Source organism: Argiope bruennichi, chromosome 6 (genome assembly GCF_947563725.1).
Source record: "Argiope bruennichi chromosome 6, qqArgBrue1.1, whole genome shotgun sequence".
NCBI lineage: Eukaryota > Metazoa > Arthropoda > Arachnida > Araneae > Araneidae > Argiope > Argiope bruennichi.
Window position 1 is genome coordinate 87,042,080 of NC_079156.1, and position 22,248 is coordinate 87,064,327.

A 22,248-nucleotide genomic window follows, 5' to 3' on the forward strand; every position below is an offset into this window, starting at 1 on the left:
GGGGCGTGTGTATCGAAGCAATGTTTTGGTGGCTCCTGGATAGTGTTAGATCCTTTTAGTTAAAAATTTCAAAGCGCCTGGTTAATTCAGAACCGAGTGACAGAACACAGAGACCTTCCAAATAAAATAAATCGTCTGCGGAAACACTTACCATTGCGTTGACCTGTTGGCTCACATGCTTTTAAATATCCAAAACAGCTAATTCAGCCTGAACACTTTTATTAGCGTCGGGCTCAAAATATCCAGCTAACAGAGAGGGGAGGCTGGAAAACTTGGGAAGAAAAAAAATGTCAAGCGCGAACTGCGTTTAGCAAGCATCTGTTCTGTTGTGGAAAAGAACCATCGCGCCTTGGCGCTCAAAATCGTTTGGCGGTGACGTCACTCACGTGGTGTTTTCCGCGGCACGGGGGTGGGATCTATCTCTGTGTGCTGCCCTCTTGTCAAGAAGAATCGCTTGTCTTTTTCGTTGTTTTATGTTATGACAGGGATCCCAATTCTTCCAGAATAATCCCTTTTCTGCCTGAGGAATAATATGTGGGCTGTGCTTCGAAAAATATGCTGAGATAGGTGAGATGGAAGGCTCTTCCGCTGGCATAAAATAAGACAAAATAAACTTTTTTTTTTTTTTTTTTTTTGCTAAATATGTTTTAGATTCTGGTTGATTTATCAATATTTGTTATTTTCTGAAAAAAAGATGGGTAAAAAAAAAAACGAAGATATTTTTCTTTTTTATTGCTTCTTTGCTGAAGCAGATATTGAGTTTCTATTCCAAAAAAATAGTGTATATGTCATGACTGCCGTAGTACACATAGATGCAACAGAGTCCATTTTTAATGATTTGATAAGATCATCTGAATTTCTATAATGTCCAATAAAACCGAGAATCCAATTTAATCTCTCTACAATTTAAAAAAAATTGTAGAGAGATTAAATAATTAAAAGATTAACAATTTTTAAAAAAAGTAGAGAGATTAAATACATGTCTTCGGACAAATATAAAAAGCACTTAGCTCACTTTATATAAACTAATTATAAATATAAAACATTTGAAAATTTAGAAAACCAAAAGAAAATTTAGAACTTGATAAGTTTCCCTCAATATAACAGAACATGAAGAAACAAAGCATTAGCGATATTTCTTTACAATGTGGTTACCAACATTTGAAAGGAAACTATTTGAAACGCTAATTTCATAAAAACAATTTTTTCATGTGTAAATCTCAACAATATGTGGAATAAATAGCCATAAAAGTTGCCTCAAAAATCATCTCGTATAATTAATTCATTATATGCCTTAGTTCAAGTGGAATGATGCGATATTTGTTAATAAAAACTTGAAATTTTTAAATTTTGAACAAGTAAACCTTTTACGAAAATAATCGTTTCATACAGATATTGTTTGAAACATAAACCTGAGGTTTTTAGAATATTCACCAGATATTCCTCATCTCCCAAGACAGCATTATTTTTAACTTTTTGTTTCGGAATTTCACGGCTTTTGAATAAAATAACAAGAATGGATGTAGATTGCATTTATGATTATATGCATTATTTATTTAAACTTCTTCAACTCTCCAATTTTTACTGTAAATAGTATATAGTAGTCCTATTGCGAATGATATCAATTATTATCACAATTCCTTTATATAAGGTGACCATAAAATAACCGTTCCATTTGGAAGCATTTGTGGATAAAACTAATGAACGGAATAAAATGGACGGGAAGACGAAATCCAGAAAAAAAGAGGAGGGCGGGCAGCAACAAATGTCGCCAAGAAGAAAGATTTTAGGGTTAAAGGTCCGAAAATGCATCGATAATTACAATGAACACAGGAAAATATGGACTATGTAAAATTTCATTTATGCGAGTGTACTAGAATTAAAAGGACATAAATATAAATCTATTTAAAGTGTGTGTTAATCCTAAAATTCACAGAAAAAAAGTGTGTGTTTTGAATAACTGCATATAATTCAAGTAAATTATTAAAAAAAAATTCAATGTTTTTTTTTACTTAAAATTAAAAAAAAGTTAATTAAAAAAGTTAAATTAAAAGTTAATTAAGCGCCAAATGATTACATTATGAATTAAAGAATATCTCGATGACACAAATCACATTATAAAAATTCTGCAATAAAAATAAAATTCCCTCTTTACCAATATATGTTTTATAATGCAAAAAAAAATATTTTAATAGTATTTTTAATGGTAGAACTATTCTTACAACAATCATCTTGGTATTTTTTTTTCAAGCTTCCAGATTAAAGTTTATTCTATTACCACTATTGCCATATATACTTCTTTTCTACAAATATTTATTAAAAAGCATTTAAAAGGATTTCCAATCACTCATTATTGCCCCTTGGAATAGTCATATGAAGCTTATACAGAGTGCGGCAAAAAAAACAAACTCGGACAAAGTTATTGCATCATAGAATAAAAGTTAACTAATATCTTTTTAATTTGTGTTCATTTCTTTTTGTCTGCCACTTCCATTACAAGATATTTTATAATGTATCTTTTAGTTTACGCATTGTTTTTTGGATTTTTTACAATGGCAAGCAAAATATCTGCTATTTTAGAGCAAGGAAAGTGACAGTGTGAGATCGTTCATTTGCTTAATGTGTCTCGGCTATTGGTGTCTGAGGCAATCTGTCGTTTCTAAGAACTTGGCAATGATTATCGGTGTCCAGGAAGTGAACGGAAACGTTCGATGGACATTTTCAATAGCCTTAAGGCCATCAAAAACCGAGTTCGATCAATCCAAGGTTTTCCCTGAGAAAGATCGTTCGTAAAATGGAAATAAGTGACCGATCGGTTTGAAAAGGCAAAAACAGAGCTTAGACTAAAGCCTTTCAAGTTCCAAAAAGTTCAGCTTCTTACTGAATAAGACAAACTAGTGGGGCTTCAAAGATCCCGAACACTTTTGAGACGGACTGCATATTAGAGCGGGGAGAGATTCCTTTTCATTAATGAGAAGCTCATTATTATCCAACGAATATCGTCTAAAACGTATAGCATCTGGTCTGTAGATCCTCCAAGCACCTCGGCAATTGTTGAACATCGCCACCATCGTAAGTCGATCTTTGCCTAGGGCGAAATTTGTGCAAGCGGCAAAATACCTCCGAATTTTGTGGATGAAGGAATTAAAATAAATCAAAAAGTGCGCCGGCGGGGCATTCTAGAAGCTGTTGTGCTTCCGCTAGCCAAAACGCATTTCAGCAAAGTAAAGTGGACGTTTCAACGAGATTCTGCAACAGCCCGCAAGACTAAAAAGACACAAGAGTGGTGCAAGGCGCCTTTTCTGAACGTGATATCATCTGGAAAGTGGACATAAAACTCGCCGCATCTCAGTCTTATGAATTACAGAGTATGATTTGGAGTCTAGAGCCTACACTAAACCGTACAAAAGTTTGGATCTCTAGAGCAATCGCTTTGACGTGAATGGAATATATTAAAAATAGAAGATTTGCGGCCCATTGATGAAAATTTCAATAAATGTTTGCGCCTCTGCATCGCAGCAAAAGGTGGCAACTTTGAAACCAATCGAATGTATTTATTAGTAAAAGTCTACTCTTATTAGTATTCGTTATATTTTGTTAATTTATTTATTTATAGTAAAGTTATATTAAAAATTATTTGTTCGGATTTTTTTTGCCGCACCCTGTAAATGGAAATAAAAACTTATAGCCAAATGGCTACACGATGCGCTGTGGGTAAATTTGTAGGTATTAAATTAGATTGAAAGGTATCAACCGACATCTCTTTATTTTTCTCAAAAAACTAATTTTAAACTTGTGCTGCCAACTGAGCAACTAAAATATTAGATCAAGTCTAGTTCCCAACAGTGTGTAAACCTTTCCCTCTACATAAGATATTAAAGCGAAGACACTTTATTCTTTTTTGTGTGTGGAATTCATTCTCCCGTAAATATCTGATTTATTTAGCTACAGATGACTCTAAATCGGGAAAGTAATTTTATGGTCACCTTACATATAAAGTTCCGTTTATTCGCTCGTGCTATCATTAGTGACGATTGTAACGTGACCAGAATTAACCGGTGGAGATTTGGTCTTCAATTTCCGGTCACGACTCTAAACTACCGTCAAAATCCGTAGTTTCCAGAAATAGAGTTCAGAAAGTTTACTTAATTCAGGTATTCTAATTAAAATTCCTTTCGAAAAATTCGGAGAAGAAATAAAAATAATGATATAGATTAAAACTCTAATAAGACAATTTATTTAAAATCGAGAAGCATTCTCTTTTAAAATCACTTTGCAATATTCAGCAAAAATTCAGTTGCAAAATGAATAACAATTTAACAAAATGAATAACATAACGTAAAATAACATTTTTTTCAAATCTCTCAGTATATGAAAAAATATTTCAAAATTTAAGTAAAATGTATAAGGCATTGAATATATTCTTTTCTGATGATAACTAATGGTAAGATTATGGTAGGATATTAAAAAAAGCATGCAACATGAAAATTCAGTTCAACTCAAGATTATCCATTTTGTACCTTTGAGAAAAACTCTGTATCATGTTTAAAATAATTGTTCAAAATCAAATAACTGATCTCCCAACTTCAACCACAGTACCGATTACGCCAATTTTTATTTTACTTGAAAGCTCATGTTATAAATATTAGATCAATGATCGTTTGCCAGCCACCCATATTTTCGAAAGTAATCTTAGAAACAATACTTATATTCCTTATAAGAAAAACGACAAAAATAGGACAATAATACAACTGATATCATATAAAAATCATAGGCAGATAGATATCATTATATTAAAAAATAATTTTCTCTAATAAATTAAGAACTACTCTATTGATTTTCCAAGTTGTTGCTTTATATGAAAACTCATAACATCCATATATGAAATCAATGATCACTTTAGCTATTCTCTGGCAGTCTTCCTTTTTTTCGTCGATACTGCTTCGATCAGTGGCGCGAGGTGGTCGGTTGTACATAAGAAATCTTTTTTTAGAGATATTGCAAAATAAAATTTTGATTGAAATTCAAAACTCAAAAATTGGATTCTAAAAGTGCACCTAAATAGAGTCAGGGGAGAGTCTAAATAGAATCAGTTAATGGTATTTATATCAAACTAATATATATAAATAAATAAAAATCCTCTATTTTAAAAGTGCTCACAAGTTTGATTGACTTAGCACAGATACACTTTTAAGAATATGAATATACACCTTTGAACGACTTTTAACATTTTAATAAATTAAAAATTAAGCGAGATTTTTTCCACAATAATTCTAGAAAATACTGTTGCGCAAAAATGATTTTAAACTATAAAAATATTAAACGACTATAATGCAATTTACTTAAAATATTTCCAGAAATTCAGCAACTTTTAATTAAAAAAAATCATTTTTAATCATTTTTTTAATCATCAAATATTTAATCACTTGATTTTTCTTCCAATGTTAAAAGCTAAGGAGGAAAAATTCTACTTACCTGTGCTATTCACAAGAAAAATCGAAAAGTTAAATTACATAACCTCAAAATACAATTTGCCCAACATGCAAATTGAAATAAATTATTTGAAACTTTAATTTTTTAATAACACTCTGGTGTCATGACATACGAATTCTATTCGGAGGATTCATGCATTCAATAAACAAAATGGATGGAAAACTAATAAAACAATACGATATTTATATCTGTCACAATTTGATGCTTAAAATACTTAGTTAATCAAACCGTGAACACCAAGTTAAGCATAAGAGGTTTATTTAAAATTAAACCCATCCAATATTCCTGGGTAAGCAACTAGCCGCCAAATGTGGATTGTGCCTCTTAAATTTAGAAGTCTAAACTGTGGATCAGAGTTCTCGACTCAGAAATATAATAACTCATAATTGCATGTGAATGCATCTTTCTATTCGTTCAATATCAAGTTATTCCAATGTTCAGATTTATAAGACCTCGCACCAGGAAATTTATCCATTTCAAAGTTCAGACTCTGGGAATCATAGTCAACTTTATCAAAACTAAAAACTTTGATTTTCAAGCTGAATAAGATCATGATCAAAATAAGCTGTATTGCCAGAATGAGAAGGTCATATTTGAAACTGCAGCTATCGTGATGTAGAATCAATTAATTTAGTTAAAAATTATATAAATCAACTATATCTCTTATGTAGATATCATATATGGTACATTACAGTCAAAATCTAAAGTAAGTGTTGCATGCTAAAAATTTCACTCGCAAAAAGAAAGAATCTGACATATATGTAAGCTATAAAAGTACTTGAGAAGACTTAAGGTTTGCGCCCAATTACTCACCAAGCACGATAAGATCGCGACAAGTTTCAAGAAATTGCCAGAAGTCCGCCATCATGTATGGCTATAACATATAGTTAAAAAAAGGCGTATTTAGGATTACAATAAAATATTTTCAAGTTCACCTTTGGCGAAATTGTAGGCAAAAAAAAAATAATAATAAATAAATAAATAAAAATAAACTTTATCGAATGGACGTCTTAAGTCTGCCTAAACATTTTCATTCAGGAATTCCCTTTTATTTTTAAGCTATGAAATTTTGGTAAGACTTAAGATTAACACTTGGTTTCTGGAACAATTGACAAAATATGCCACTCTTCCAACAACTGATTTAAACGACCAATATTTTATATGTCTGTGAGATTTAATTTTAAAGTGCTTTTAAGGTTGCAATAAAAAAATGCAAAAATTTCATTTGGCAAGAAATCTCTCTCTTCCCGAAAAATTCAACTTTTGCGAGCGGACGTTAATCTTAAGTAGACCCGAACTTTTTTATCAGAGATTTTAAACCATTGATGAACAGCTAGGGTTTGACAATTTATATAATTTGCAATCTATTTTGCAGATGATAAGCTGATTTCTGAAAATATTTTGCTATTCCAAATCAGTTGAGTGAAGGGTTGAATTACATACAGCTATAAAACGTTCGTTGAAGCAATTTGAAATGTTCGTTTATTTATATTGATTGTTGTCATTCGACTATAATATTCGTTAGAAATGGAATCGTAAGCCTCACATTTTATTTACATTTTTAACGCAGGATTGCAACGAAGGTCAATACGCTGAGGTATGTAATTTTTATTATTTTATATTTACACAAATTCATTACATTCTCTCTTCACAAACTAGTAGAGGCTCTTTCTACTTTTTCTTTCAGTATTTTTTAGCATTGTAATTCTGTCAAAAAATTCGAACTCTAGAAATTTTGACAAACTCTAAGTTTCATACCTCGCGATAAACACATTTTTGGAATTGTATTTATCGCCTTATCTGTCTGTCTGTGAACATTGATACACTAAAATGTTTTGAGTAAGACAAAAGAAATTTTGCAATTGGTCTTTGCACTAAATTAGTAGATATTTCATAAATTTTGTGCAAAATTTTTTTAGAGGAGGAATCTATCTGCTATTTGATTGTAATTGAACGCGATAATTAGAAAATGTAAAGAGCTAGATAGATAAAAAATTAATACCCAGGTTTAGTATCTGTAAAGTATGTTTGTATCATATTTAGAAACAAATCCATTAAGGGCCTGCCATCTGCTTTCGTATGCTTGAAAACGTGATAAATCAAAAACGAAATGACTGAAATAAAGGATCATTTTTATGTGATCTTGTGACTACAATTGAAGAGTTTGCTGCAAAAAGGATGTAGTTCTAACTTAGGGGAATTCGGAGTTACATGTACTATTATGTGGTAAAAAAAAATTATTAGATTTGGTGTCAGAAAAATGTAGCTCCGATCGTTAGTTCTCGCGTTACTCAAGAGATGGAGGTGACTGTCTAATTAGCCTGTTGCAATATAGAGGTAGCTTCTGGAACTACCGCCACTTTCTTCTGTAGATTCTTCCACTTAAAAGTGCAAAATATAAAGATATAATGGAACTAGCTCGCAAATACGTTTCCCAGATGGGGTTCTACGATGGACTACTACAACCCGACGACGCAGCAGATGAGCCCGATGTTACAGAGGGGGAGTGAGATGATTAATAGGAATATAATTTTTTTTTTGTTTTTAAAGCCAAGTTTTATGTACATTTTGTTTATATTTTGTTAGTTTACTTTAAATAAAATAATATTACAATCAATTGCATTTTTATTGTGAAATATTTTTCATAGAGGTAGACTAGACAGACTATCTGTTTGGTTGCAAGAAAGAGGTAGTTCCAACATTCCAACATGTGCCACGTCATCCGGAAAATATATTTTTGAGTGAAAATACTGTCATAATATGTAGGAACAATTAAGAAGATTGATAGACAGGAAAATCTTCACACAATTTAGAATTTGGAATTTTAAGGTCTTGTACAAACTTGAACAATTGGATCTACCTTCTTTTCACAGTAAACAACTCAATTATAATTGTGTGACTAATTTTAATTTCATTTGGTCTAATAACTGGTGACCAGAATATATATTCGGTTTTCATTATTGTTCTACGAAGCATTCAACTCTCTGAAAAGTTGATTTTCGAAGACTTGAGCTCTTGTGGCGTTCTTGGCCTAACTTTGCACCATCAATTTTATGCGCAGAATGGAGGATAATAGCCTAACACCTTTATTAAAGTTTCAGGAAACTTGGTTTCAGCAAGAAAGTTTCAGGGAGCGGTATGTTTCTCTTGCTATTAATGCCTATGGATTATGACTAAATCAAACGACTTAAAGACTTTTAACAATATCAAACACTTATTTTTCATTCTCCAATTTATTCCATTTTTTTATAAAGCCATTGCTTTAACACTAAAACAAATAAAAATAAAACAAAATAATTATGCATTCACTTATGGTGAAAGTTAATGATTATGCATCTTGTTAATCAATGATTCAAATAAAATACTTTAATGAAGTCTTTGATGTCATTTTATTAGAGAATAAGGTTGATTTGAATAGTGTTCAAAAGGAGCTATTATCCTACATTTGGAACGTTTTTAATAGCTTTTTTGCTTTCCTGCAATAGCTTTCAAAAATATTATAGGGGGGAAAAGTTTTTTACATCATCCTAAAATTTAAACATTTTTCCTTTCAGTGATAGCATTTTTCATGACGTATATATGTTTTTTTATTATTTTGACCAACTAAAAAAATATTTTAAGCAAATTTTATAGCAATTTGTCATTATCGAAATAAAACTCAATTTGTTTCATTGCAACTAATAGTATTTCATTGTGACTTCATTCCATTATTAATGATAGAAGTATCAAAGATAAAGAAGCTATCAACTCATAGCAGATATACGGGTGAAAGGTCTAGATTTGAAGATTCGATTTATTTTACCATGTTAATTTTAATATAAAGTATATGTTTAATAATTAATTAGCGAATTTTTCTCTCGTAGTTTTAATTAAGGTACAGCTTGAGAATCAAACAATGTTAAATAAATAAATAAACAAAATAAAAGTGTGGCCATTTTAAAATACGTCTACTATTTCCTGTAACATAATATGATGCATAAATATTTTTTTAAAAAAATCAGAGAAATACATACTTAGTACAGTAAACACAATGATGTAAGACTTCTAAAAATGTGTGAGTTATACCTATCAAATATTGAAGCTTAAAAATATTTTTCTGAGGAAGCCCTTAAGATGAAGTTACACAAAATATTTAAATGAAACTTTTAACAATTAATGACTATCTTTAATTTATGATTGTACGACAGGAAAATAAAAATAGTCGTACATAATCAAAACTAAAATGTATTTCATTATATATTCTTTAACCTAAAATGATTAAGTTAAAGAATTAAATAAAGTTTATATTCTTAAAAATTTTCCTTTTTTATGCATAATGTCTTCTATATCGCATGTAATGCATTCTGTATATCTAGTTAACTTTCCAAATAACAAAACTTTTATATTTTGCTCAAACACTCTGTTGATATCCCAAATGTTGTTTCCAAAACAAAACATGTTTCTTTTTTTGCTAAATAAACACATTTAACAAAGCATATAAAAGGGGTTGCTATGTTTTCTGTAACAAATCTTTTCATTAACATATATACTCCTTGTAGGCTCTTTCAAAATAATTGTGTTGGCACATCTGAATTTAAGTGGATCGAATTAAGCCCCCCCCCCTTCAGTCTTTCTATAATTTTCTAGTTCTTTCAAAACTGCATTCATTTTCAGACGCGTCGGGCATCGCTCCAAAAAACCTTCTGTTTGAGAGCGATGTTGACAGCGTGCTCACAAAACTAAAATTGGATTTGAAGGAATAATGCCGCGATATTTTTTCTTTTCTACCTTAGTAATTGGAGTGTAATCTTCCGACCTTCTTTCTTCTTTTTGCGTAGGGCGAGATGATTATGCGCGGCCCTACAGGTTAATGAATTGGAAAGAACAATACCGCTGATGCCAGTAATTTTCCAAAGTGCATGGCTTTCGTGATGCATGATTACAATATAATGCGTATCTGGACTACCATCTACGTGAGGAGTTGTCTTTCCTTTTAAATAAGCGTGTTCGATAAATTTTAGAAGTAAGCCCTGTCATATACTTTTAATTTTTTATTATAAATTGGGAAAATAAAGTTTTTAAAAAAATTTTGTGACTAATGTTCTGACAAAAAGAAAATGATTTTTTTATCAAAAATTTGAACACCTCCCCCCAAAAAAAAATTATAAAAGATCAAAGTGATGATAAAAAATGCGCAAAACTAATTGGATATGTAATCTTATTAATAATAGTCATTAATAAATAAACCACTTAAAAATTAATTGTTCATTTTGTTTTCCTTATTTTAAAATTCCATGCATTTTCCTTGTATATTTTGCATGATTTTGTATTTCTTGTAATAAAGCTAAACTTTATAAAATTCTTTTTAAAATATGTATAATTTAAGAAAAGATTTAATTTATTCTGAAAAATATTTTTTAAACATACAGTAGATAATATGAGAAACATTTATAATTTTTTAAATGTTCTAATAGCTTAGAAAATTTGAATCAAATGTAGTTTAAATGATATGGTTGAGGGTAGAAAGAATCACAGAGCTCCAGTTTATAGATTTCCTGTTATCCAGACTGCTCTTCCTATTAGACCGAATACCTAAAGGTCTATTATATTTCAAAATTACTATTAGAATCAAAATTACACTATGGCATTTAATTTTAGGTTCGCATAATGACATAAAAATTAGCTTTTTCCTTAAGGAAAGTTGAGATACTGAGCTAGTAGAACTTTCATATCTGCTTAAGAACTGTAACTTCATAGGGGAAGAGGATTTTATCGTTTTCAATGAATTAGTTAGCTCTTGTTCTATTAAGATGTAACGATATGTCAGGTGAACATTTCAAGCCCTTAGGGTGAGTGGATTAGCCTAAGCTGGTGTTCAATTTCAGGATTAGAGGATTCTATCAAGGATCCACCCTGTGGGCCTGAGGTATATTATATCTGACATCAAGAGACAATGTCTTTCATTTGGTAGAAAAGGAAATTTTGGAAGAAGACTGCTGACCTAACGTGTCGTTTTTGTCATATAACCACTGTCAATAAAGGATGTATTCAATCTAACAAGAACCCAATTATATTCCTTCATAAATATAATTTTCTTATTTGCAGACAGCTTTTCTTTTTTGTGCTATTCAGTCACTTCAAATATAGATGAGTGTGCTTAAAAAAAGAAGAAAAGCCCACGTATTAAGAGTTGTTATCTTTTAATTACGTTTAAACAAATAAAAATACTTTCCTAGTTCTTCTTTAAAGTGATTATTGTGTGAGTTATTTCAATCTCGTTATAAGAAGAAGAGAATTCAAATCAATTAATTAAGAATAAAATTTTGAAATAAGAATTTAAAGAGAAGAATTAAGAATTAAAAGAGAAGAAGAATTTAAATCAATTTTGAATCATTTGCATGTTGTTTTGGCCAAATGATTGGCGAAATATCTCAGTTTACCAAGAGCTTCCATAATGCGTCCAGCTGTTCCTTGTTACGAAAACAAAAGTTTACGCCATTTGGAACAGTATCATTGAAAAGTTTTCAGCATGTAATGAGAAAGCATATCTATTCGTCATTCTTGCTGTTAATCTAAATCGGAAGATTTATTTTAAGTCCTTCAAATCTAAAACTTGTTAGGCTTACCATGATACGATTCATTTTGGGAGTTCTTAAATGATATTTTTTTTCACTTGAAATTATATATTACATTATAACACTAAACAACCTCAATCACCCACCGATTTCGTCATTAATAACGCATCTTTTTTCTTAAATGTTTTTTCTGTTTCATTTCTGCCTTTTCTGAGCCTTTCTTGTTTAACCAACTATATTTCTAAAGAAGGAGAAATTCGTCCCTCATATCAGTTAATTAAATACGTTTCTTGTATTTTTTGAAATCAGGAAACCCTAAATAATTCTAATATTAATTTAATTCATAAATGGCTCAAAATTCCAGCGAAAAACCGTTATCTTTATATTCATTGCTCTCTTATTGCTACCGTAATAATTTTCCAATGCAAATTATCTAAAGCAATTAATTTTGTTATGTCTATAAAATCTTTAGCCTAATCGGATTATTTAAACATTAAACATATATTCATGTTCTTAAAACAAACGACTTAACCGGCGTCAGCTTAAAATATCAAACTAGATTCGGAGACAAAATGATGCATTAATTCTTTTATAGTGCCAAGTAACTGATTTAAGCCTAAAAAAAGTACAATTAGGAAGAAAAAAAGGTAAAAGTTTACAATTGGGTGGTCCTTCTAATTTCCTCTTATTTATTTATTTTTTGGCGATTTTTTTTGACGCCAAGATTAGCGCTAAGGGGATTTTCAGTCAGTAACCCAACATTAACATCCATGACAACAAAACATTATGGAAACCAGAAGTAGTGCTTCATCGCTGAAATTTGCCGCCATTCGCAGGGGCAGCCAAATCTACACTAGAACCGAAAAAAGTATATATTACCATCAGTTAAAAACACTGATTAGTTAATGAAACTTTGGCAAAAATTTCAATTTTAGTATAAACAGTTTAAGTTAAAAAAATAACGGAAATATTTATTTTTTATCTCACGTGGTTACTTCCCTAACCACCTAAAATGTAATAGATTACAAAATAAAAATTATACTAAATGAATATTTTATGAACATTTGAAGTTGTCGTTAAGGAATTTTTTTATGAAAATTTTTCTATGCTTTGAATTGAAAGTGTTTGTAAAACATGACTAAATAAAACCATCTTAAAATCCACAACCTATTGAAATCTTGAAAGTATTCGACATATGCATACCAAATTTCTTGAAATTTCATTGAATTGCTTTTGAGGCATGTTTTCCGTGAATCAATGATAGTAAAATATTCATTCTTCAGAAAAAAAATCCATTTTTTAGCTTTATTTTTAAATAAAATTCTCTAAAATATGCATATTGTGGCTGCGCAGGCAGAAAGTTAATATAAAAGTTTATTTTGGGGAAAATTTACGGTAAAAATTAAAATAAAATTATTCACTTCCGGTTTAAAATATCACTATTTCCGGTTTCATTTTTATCGTTTGCGTATTATTGAACTAGTTATATCTAAAATTTTATTTTACATATATTAAAAATAAAATCTCTTTTAGAATCTTCCAAATTTAGGCTTTATTTTGAAATCATTAAAAAAATTGAAATTTTCAGCCAAAAGCAACTTTACAATCTAGTCTAATACTTTAAATAGATTTTAATGTTCAGTACTATATTCCCTTGAAAATCACTTTTCAATGTTTCCCAAAGCATTAACATTGATTAAATCAAAATTAAACACATTTGAGGTCATTGAACCTGAATAAAGGATGTTATGAATGCTTTTGATATTATCAAAACCAAACGAGCTTTTTTTCAATTATGATCATAGTATAAATAATATGAAAAAATCATGCCGGCAACAAAGATGGGATCTGAAATAAATAGAAAAGGTCCGATAATTACGAAAAAATGTGATTTAATTTCAAATTTTCTGATTCAGCTATGTTAAGAAATATTGAGTTTGAAAACGGCAGCAATGGTAGTCTGCCAATCACCAATCAAGATTTATAAAAGCAATTACATATCAAATTTTCTTATAACGAGATGTGAAAAATGCTTGCAATTGGTTCTCACAGGGCAAATGACCCTCAAATTTTAATTATTTTAATCAAAAATATTTTTCCAAATATTAACACTGTATTTATTATCTATTTATTATTTAACAAAATTCATATTAATTTATTTAATTAAAAGGCTTTTAAATCTCTTACGAACCTTTCATTTAATATTAAAAAACGGCAACTACGACCATAATTTAAGCATAATACTAAATGTCACGTGTTTCAATCTTTTTTTTATTTTTATTTCAAACATAAACAAATCATGGCTGACTCCAAATTACTTCCTTAAAATTTTCCGATCCACAATTAGTGGACTCTAATGTTCAAAATTAACTAAATCAATCTCAAAATTAATAATAATGAATGATTCATCTGGTAATAAAAAACGACGCGTTGATAAAATGAAACCAAATGAGCAAAACACGCCACATTCATCGTCCAGTGAAGAAAGAAGTATTTTAATGAAGGACAAGAGCATCCTGGCAGCAAATGGGTACATTCTTGGTAAAAAAATTGATTCTGGGACATTTGCCACCGTCCGATATGCTGAAAGAACCACCCACAATGGTGTAATAAGGCTGGCAGTGAAGGTAAATATGAATCAATTTTAGCATTCATACAGCAAATAGAAAATCATATAGCAAATAATTTATGTACCAAATAGCATAGCAAATAATAATTCATGTTCCAAATAGCAATTCGTATAGCAAATAGTGTAGCAAATAATAATTCATATAGTAAATAGCATAGCAAATAATAATTCAAATACCAAATAGCATAGCAAGTAATAATTCATATTGCAAATAGCATAGCAAATAATAATTCATGTACCAAATATCATAGCAAATAATAATTCATGCACCAAATAGCAATTTGTATAGCAAATAGCATAGCAAATAATAATTTATATAGCAAATAGCATAGCAAATAATAATTCAAATAGCATAGCAAGTAATAATTCATATAGCAAAAAGCATAGCAAGTAATAATTCATATAGCAAAAAGCATAGCAAGTAATAATTCATATAGCAAAAAGCATAGCAAGTAATAATTCATATAGCAAAAAGCATAGCAAGTAATAATTCATATAGCAAAAAGCATAGCAAGTAATAATTCATATAGCAAAAAGCATAGCAAGTAATAATTCATATAGCAAATAGTATACAGCATATAGCAAATATATGCTAGAGTATTGATGTGATATGTGATAAGGAAAGATGATGGATGATGATATGGAAAATGATGCGATATGGAAAGATGATGGAATGGATGATGATATGAAAAATGATGTGATATGGAAAGATGATGGATGATGATATGGAATATGATGTGATATGGAAAGATGATGGATGATGATATGGAATATGATGTGATATGGAAATAGAATGGATGATGATATTGTAAAGGATGTGATATGGAAAGATGATGGATGATGATATGGAATATGATTTGATATGGAAAGATGATGCATGATGATATGGAATATGATGTGATACGGAACGATAAAGGGGTGGATGATGATATAAAATATTATGTGATATGGTAAGATGATGGAATATGATGTGATATGGAAAGTATGTAATATGGTGATATGGGCATTTCATTACATAAACTAGAAAATGATTGACTAGCTGGCACATCAGGAGTATTGTCAAGATTTTATAAACATCAATTTAGTGTTTTCTCCCAACATTTTACCCCTTTGGTTATATATTTATTTGAAAAATGTTTTGTATTGGACCCCATTGAATTTTTTGAGAATGTAAAAGTAATAGATTTTATGCACCAATTCATTTATTTCGTATTATTCATAGTATAAAATTCATATATGATTTTGAGATAATATAAGACAATTAATATTACAAAAAATATTGAAGCAAATACATGACATTCAGATAAGTCAAATGAACCAAATTGCTGGGCTTGAAATGCTACATTAGCTCCAAATGTAAAGGCCATGAAGACTTCATGATCGTAGGGTCATACAACATTACTTTACAGAGTATCCGCTGAACATATGAACCTAAAGACGTTAAATATATTAACATCTTCGGGTTCTAGATATCTCTAGAACCTGAAGTGCTGGCAAGTGTAGAGAGATGCAATCAAAAACATAACTTGTAAAAAAAAAAAACCAAGTCTCGCTACTCAGTTCTGTCGTAAAAAATTGTGAGATCCATGTAATACCAAGTCGGTCCATTTATTCAGTCTCTACTTAAGGGTCCTTCTGTCTTAAATTATTACGTAATTAGCTAACCTAACAACATCTTACAGTGACCATATCAATATTAAAAATCTTTTATGGTTTAAATAAATAGATTGACTTGGCAATCGCACCAAACAAACTAATTTAATATAATATGTTAATGTAATCTAATTTAATGTAAAGATACATTGTGTTTTCATGCGATGGCCAAGTCAATCTATTTATTTAAACCATAAAAGATTTTTAATATTGATATGGTCACTATAAGATGTTGTTAGGTTAGCTAATTACGTAATAACTTAAGACAGAAGGACCCTTAAGTAGGGACTGAATAAATGGACCGACTTGGTATTACATGGATCTCACAACTTTTTACGATAGAAGAACTGAGTTGCGAGACTTGGTTTTTTTTACAAGTTATGTTTTTGATTGCATCTCATTTCTTTTTGTAGATAATCATTTTTGTATGGATGGAGTACGTCAATATTTTGACTTAACATGACTTTTACTCCTATTTTTATAATTATGTTCTCTGCCAGGCCTGCAGTCATAGAAGCATCGTCTTCACATTTTTTTATGCATTCACGAGCTCTTTTTGTTAGGTATCTGGGGCAATCTATGCTATCTACAGCTGTAAGTTTTATTTCTGGATGCTGGGAAGCCAGTGATCTCAGAGCTTGGTGACAAACTTGGCGACCATTTGGCGACTTGGTGACGAATTTGCCGACAAAATGGATAATGCTCGAAACTTCGAGAAATTTATCGATCCGTCCATTATTATACGCATATTTTAGTTTTCCCTTGATTTATACACTAAACACTAATTGTATTCTAAATTTGAAACTTCTATGTCTGCTAGAAGTGCCTTAGAGTTTTGATGATCGGTCAGTCAGTCAGTCAGTGACAAAATTCACAAATTTTGACTAGTTATAATTCTTAAAGTACTGGTTCAAATTGAATGAAATTTGAAATATACCGTGTTTATATAATGCCTGCTTGGTTATTGAAAATTCAGGCTTCTAGTTTTATCCACAACGAAGTTATCGGGATTCGAAAATGGCCTGAACTGCTTCGAGAAAAGGATGGTACGGCCGTGCGGCTTGTTTTTGCTCGACTTGGCCGTGCCCCCAGATTATACAGGCTTACGTATTCTCTTTGTTATATGAGCCTTCAGTATTACGATATTCATTTGGCTTACGAAGGGAGCGATAATGTATAAAAATAATCAAACGCAAGTATTGTTCTCTTCTCTATTAACTTGAAAAAATATCAGTAAAACTTTAAAACACACACACACTAGGCACATAATGTTTTTTTTTTTTTCCATTCTATGCTTAATCGTGCCAAATAGCAAAAATCGCCAAATTTAAATACGAATGCAGTTAGATTACCATAGTTTTTAATGTATCAGGATTAAAACATTATAATTTGACGATCGCACCATTTTCTTTAGTTCGTCTAAAATAGCATGGCTGAGTGGTAATATAAATTGCATTTCGTCCGAAGGCCAGGAATATTAATGCCAGATGTGTTGGCGGACATTGTGCATGCCAAAATCATGAGGGTCAAGTGTCTTCCTTTAGTTGTTGAAAAATAGATCATCTTTGGTTTAGCTTAATTGATAAAAGGAAGTAATCTAGTTTCTGTAAGTAAATTAGAACAAGTGTTAGTAAAATTCGTTAATTTAATACAGTAAAATTGTATTAAAAAATAGAAATTTGTCCCATAGAGAGAAAAGCATACAAATTTCCAGTTGAAACTGAAGCCTTAAAATATAACAAATTTAAAGCTGAAAGAGCTTATTTTGAATTCACAAATTCATTAACTAATACTGAGTGATAAAAAATTACGAAGGAAACATTAAACGGTTATGCCCTTTCTACTCCATAGATTATTGTGATATGTGTGTGTGTGTGTTTAAGAAGATATGAAGGAAATTCGCCCTTTTTTTCCATGTATTAACTATTGTTTCAGTTAAATACATATTTATTTAATACCTAAATTATGTATGCGCATACATTTTCTTCCTCTTTAATATAAGTTAATGACATCGTGACGATTTATAAAATAAAATAATACTCAGACAGAGAATAAGGCAGAAAGCTTCATCTAACATCATGATATAATGTAACACGACGAGTCCAGCGTCCCGCGGTCAGAGTGTATTGTTCAAAGATGTTATATAGACCATTGTATAGCTACTATACGTAGACTTTCTAACAAAAGAAGACTGATATACAATGAGGAAATCTTTATTATTTAGAATCTGCTCTCCTATTCTTGGTCGTTTTTGTTTCTTTAGAATATTTTACCTTATTTCATTTATCAGAAAGCTCTGAATTTTCCTTTCATTTCCTCGTATATAAAACAAACAAACAAAAAAATATTGTGGTCATTTGTTTGCTGTGTTTCGACCGAAATTTTGATACAACTCCATGTTTCCTGATCTGAAAAACAATTTTTGTGAAAATTATATCAACTGCAGCACTTGATGACACCAAATCAAAATGAATTAGGTGAACGAAACAGTCATTGTTATTATTAATATCATTATAAAACAACCGATGGGGAACCAACTAATTAAGATTACAATTAAGAGCATCCTCTCGAAGTACGGAAAAAGCTAAAAAATTAAATGCGTAAAAGAAAATAAACTAGTGGGAATGGTCTGCCCAAAACTTTTTTACATATTCTCTAATAAAGGTACTATCCCGAGAACGCCTTACAATGAAATGGTGTACAATAATTACGAAATACTAACTTTTGACGTGAATTTAGCATTTCTACTGTATTGGCGATTAACCTCCGATGTGCGGTTAATAGTATCCGAAAATCGAATTCGTGTTTTAGAGATGTTTTCCTCAGCCGATTGAAACAAAACTTTGACACAAAACTGCACTTGTAATCACAAATTCAAATACCAAATTTGATAAATTTAAATAAATACGTTTTTGATTTATCGCAATTGACCGAGTGACAATCGACCCCTTGTTGCAGTTGGCCGAAAAGTCGATCGGCATCAGTACTACAGATATTAATTCTGGTACCTAATTTTATTCATCTAGCTCTTTTCACTTTGCAGTTATTTTGTTAAATAATATTCGAACAGCCGGACAGACAGACTTCCTCTGAACGGACTTTTCTCATAATTTGATAGAAATCTATAAATTCATATAAAGATCGTATACCGTTATGTGCCTGCCATGATAACGAATATGATTAATCATGCTCGACAGTATGCATGTGAACTTTATAGTACAAGAACTAAATAAAATGCATTAAATAAATTGTGCATTAAATTTCATGTATGATTTCCATGCTAACATTGACCAAATCTTGACTTAAACTGATATAATATGTATTAATTATGCGTTCACGATAATTCAACATCGAAATAGCTTGATAAGTTGATTTTAGTGATTTACGTATTTTATGAAACGTATTTTTGATATGTACATAAAAGGAAAGTGATCAGAGTTTCATATTGGACTAGATCTATATAAAAGTAAGCTCCACGAGCGTGTAAACCGGATCAAGCAAAAACATATTTCATATACAGATGATTCGATTAATGCTAAAAATAAATAAAAAATGTTATTATTTCAGATTTATGCGAGAAAAATAGAACGGAAAAATTCACTCTAGTTTGTGATGTTGCTGATTAACTATCTTATTTTCTTATTATTTCATTAAATGAAACATTTTGCGAATATGAGGCCCTTTAGACTTATTTAAGATCAACAGTACTGTTGAATCAGTACTGTTCATTCTCGGAATTGTTATTTAATCTCGTTTTGCAGTGAAATATTTCGTCACACCCGAGTAAGAGGTTAATCAAGAGAAAATAAGATGTTGTTTGAATCCCTTCTCCGCAGCCAGAGTCATTGTAAAGGACAATATTTTTACTATTCAATCTTGGATTTGGAAAACCCTACGCACTTTCAAAAATGCACCAGGATTCGTTTATTTCATCAAAAAAAGAGGTGAAAGGAAAGAACAAAGGAGGTATTTAATTTAGTAATAAGATTAACTTGGTTTATTCGCAGAATTAGGAGGAGTAATAACCGCTCACCTTTCTGCGTACCACCCTCTGACGTACCACCCCCAAAATGTACTTGTCTCAGAACCCTGAAACTAATAGTATGGATCAATATATCACACAATTATATAACACACATTATTATATTTTCCTTTATCATTAGTAGAAATTTGTTCTTTAAAAACGAATAAATCAAATTCCTGCATTATATTATAATAAATCAGTATTCGTATAATTCGAATTATGAATATCATATCCGAACTGATCACCCTCTATACTGCTCATTCTCTGATTCTAAAACCGCTTCAATGCTTCTGCGCATGCGTCAGGAAGAATTTATTTCGTCAAAAAAAGGATGAAAGAAAAGTTGAAAAAAAAAAATGTTTACAATTAGCAATAGGGTAAACTCAGATTATTCGTGGAAGAAAGCGTAAAAACAGCTCATGTTTTTGCGTACCACCCCTTAGCGATGTGCCAGTATCTAAAAGTGCTAGTCTCGGAATCCTGAAACGAATAGTACCAAAGGTTCAATTCCCAATTCTTTTGATCAGGTGATTGACAAGTCAAAGGCTTCTCCCCTATTCACGCAGAAGTTTCTGATGCGAGAGCTGGAAATATGGCCTAGACTGCGTCACCGCCACATCATCCAAGTGGAGAGGATGTTCCAGATCCAGGATCGCATCTACGTCTTCATGGAGCTAGCGCCTGGAGGATCCGTCATAGAATACGTCCAGAGGTACGTCTCAATCATTCTGTATACTGGATAATGTGTAATATGGATGACTGAAGGGATTTTGAGACATGTTTACCAACTGCTCATTTCTCTGTAAGTTCAACTTATTATCACCATTTGTTTTCAGATATTTTTGTGCCCTTAATTTAATTATTACTTCATCAAAACATTAAATATAGCCTTGCAGGATTTGTTACCGTCGGGATTCTCTGTGGAGATCCCTGAATGGTTTGTCGTTTCTTTCTTTCTTTCTTCCTCATCCTTTCTTTCCATTTTGTGCTCATCCACCTTGTTAGATAACTCAGCGTTATAGGCACCAGGGGCGCAGTATAGTGTTGTGCTATATCTGTAGGAGCAATAAACACTCGTGATGATATTTATTTAGTACATGATGATATAAATTAATCATTTATTATATCATCTAGTCAGAGGCTCCAGCCTTTTGGATTGGTCAGAGTACTTGAGTAAATAATTATGAGAGCAAGAATAAATACACAAAATAAACCAGCAAAAGTAGCCTCACTAGAACTTTCTCGCAGACTTTATAATAAATTTATCATGCCAGAGAACGCCTTCTATGGTACTGGTGTGCAATACTTACGAAATATTAACTTTTGGCGAAATTAGCATTTGTACTCAATCTCTCGTATCATTGTTGGCATGTCGTTAATGTATCCGAAAATTGACTTTGTACTTTAGACAAGTTTTTCTCTATAAATTGGAACAAAGATTTGACAAAAAAACTGCACTTGTAGTCCCACTATCCAATATCAAATTTGATATATTTAAATCATTGCGTTTACATGTTTCTGAAAGTACAGGCCAACAGACAGTAAACCCGTTGTGGATTCGGCTCAAAATTTGACAGATGTCTACACTATAGATGTTAAATCTGTGTACAGAATCTAATCTATATAGCTCTCTTCGTTTTGTAGTTATCGTGTTAACTTGGATTCCAACTGCCGGACAGACGGACTTCCTCAGAACAGTTTTTACACAAAATTTGATAGAAATCTGCAAATTTTGTGTAAAGATCATATATCAAATTTCGACATTCTTGCTCAAAGATTTTTTTGAGTTATTTTTGCCACAGACAGACAGACGGGCATTTTCTAAAAATGTGTTTTCCGAACTCAGAGAAGTCTAAAACGTGGAGGTTCGTCAACACATCGAGTTCGAATTTTTT

At 30.9% G+C, this 22,248-nt stretch overlaps 2 protein-coding genes across 4 annotated transcripts in view; one reads left to right on the plus strand and one right to left on the minus strand.

The window, feature by feature from the left end:
* The window catches only part of LOC129971617 (potassium voltage-gated channel protein Shab-like), a 268,193-nt gene extending 267,877 nt beyond the window's left edge, over positions 1 to 316 (minus strand). For both annotated transcript variants that reach the window (XM_056085557.1, XM_056085559.1), the window contains exon 1: positions 152 to 316. The gene's annotated coding sequence lies outside the window, so the exon portion shown is untranslated. The remainder of the gene's footprint in view (positions 1 to 151) is intronic.
* Positions 317 to 6,844: 6,528 nt separating this feature from the next.
* Positions 6,845 to 22,248, plus strand: part of LOC129972856 (testis-specific serine/threonine-protein kinase 2-like) — a 29,786-nt gene continuing 14,382 nt past the window's right edge. The window contains exons 1-2 of one of the 2 annotated variants that reach the window (XM_056087154.1): positions 6,845 to 7,090; positions 20,881 to 21,065. In XM_056087154.1, coding sequence (XP_055943129.1) covers positions 20,929 to 21,065 — 137 coding nt within the window. In that variant the 5' untranslated portion in view covers positions 6,845 to 7,090; positions 20,881 to 20,928. Of the gene's footprint in view, positions 7,091 to 10,370; positions 10,496 to 20,880; positions 21,066 to 22,248 lie in introns of those variants that run through there. The other variant, XM_056087155.1, reaches the window with a different exon arrangement.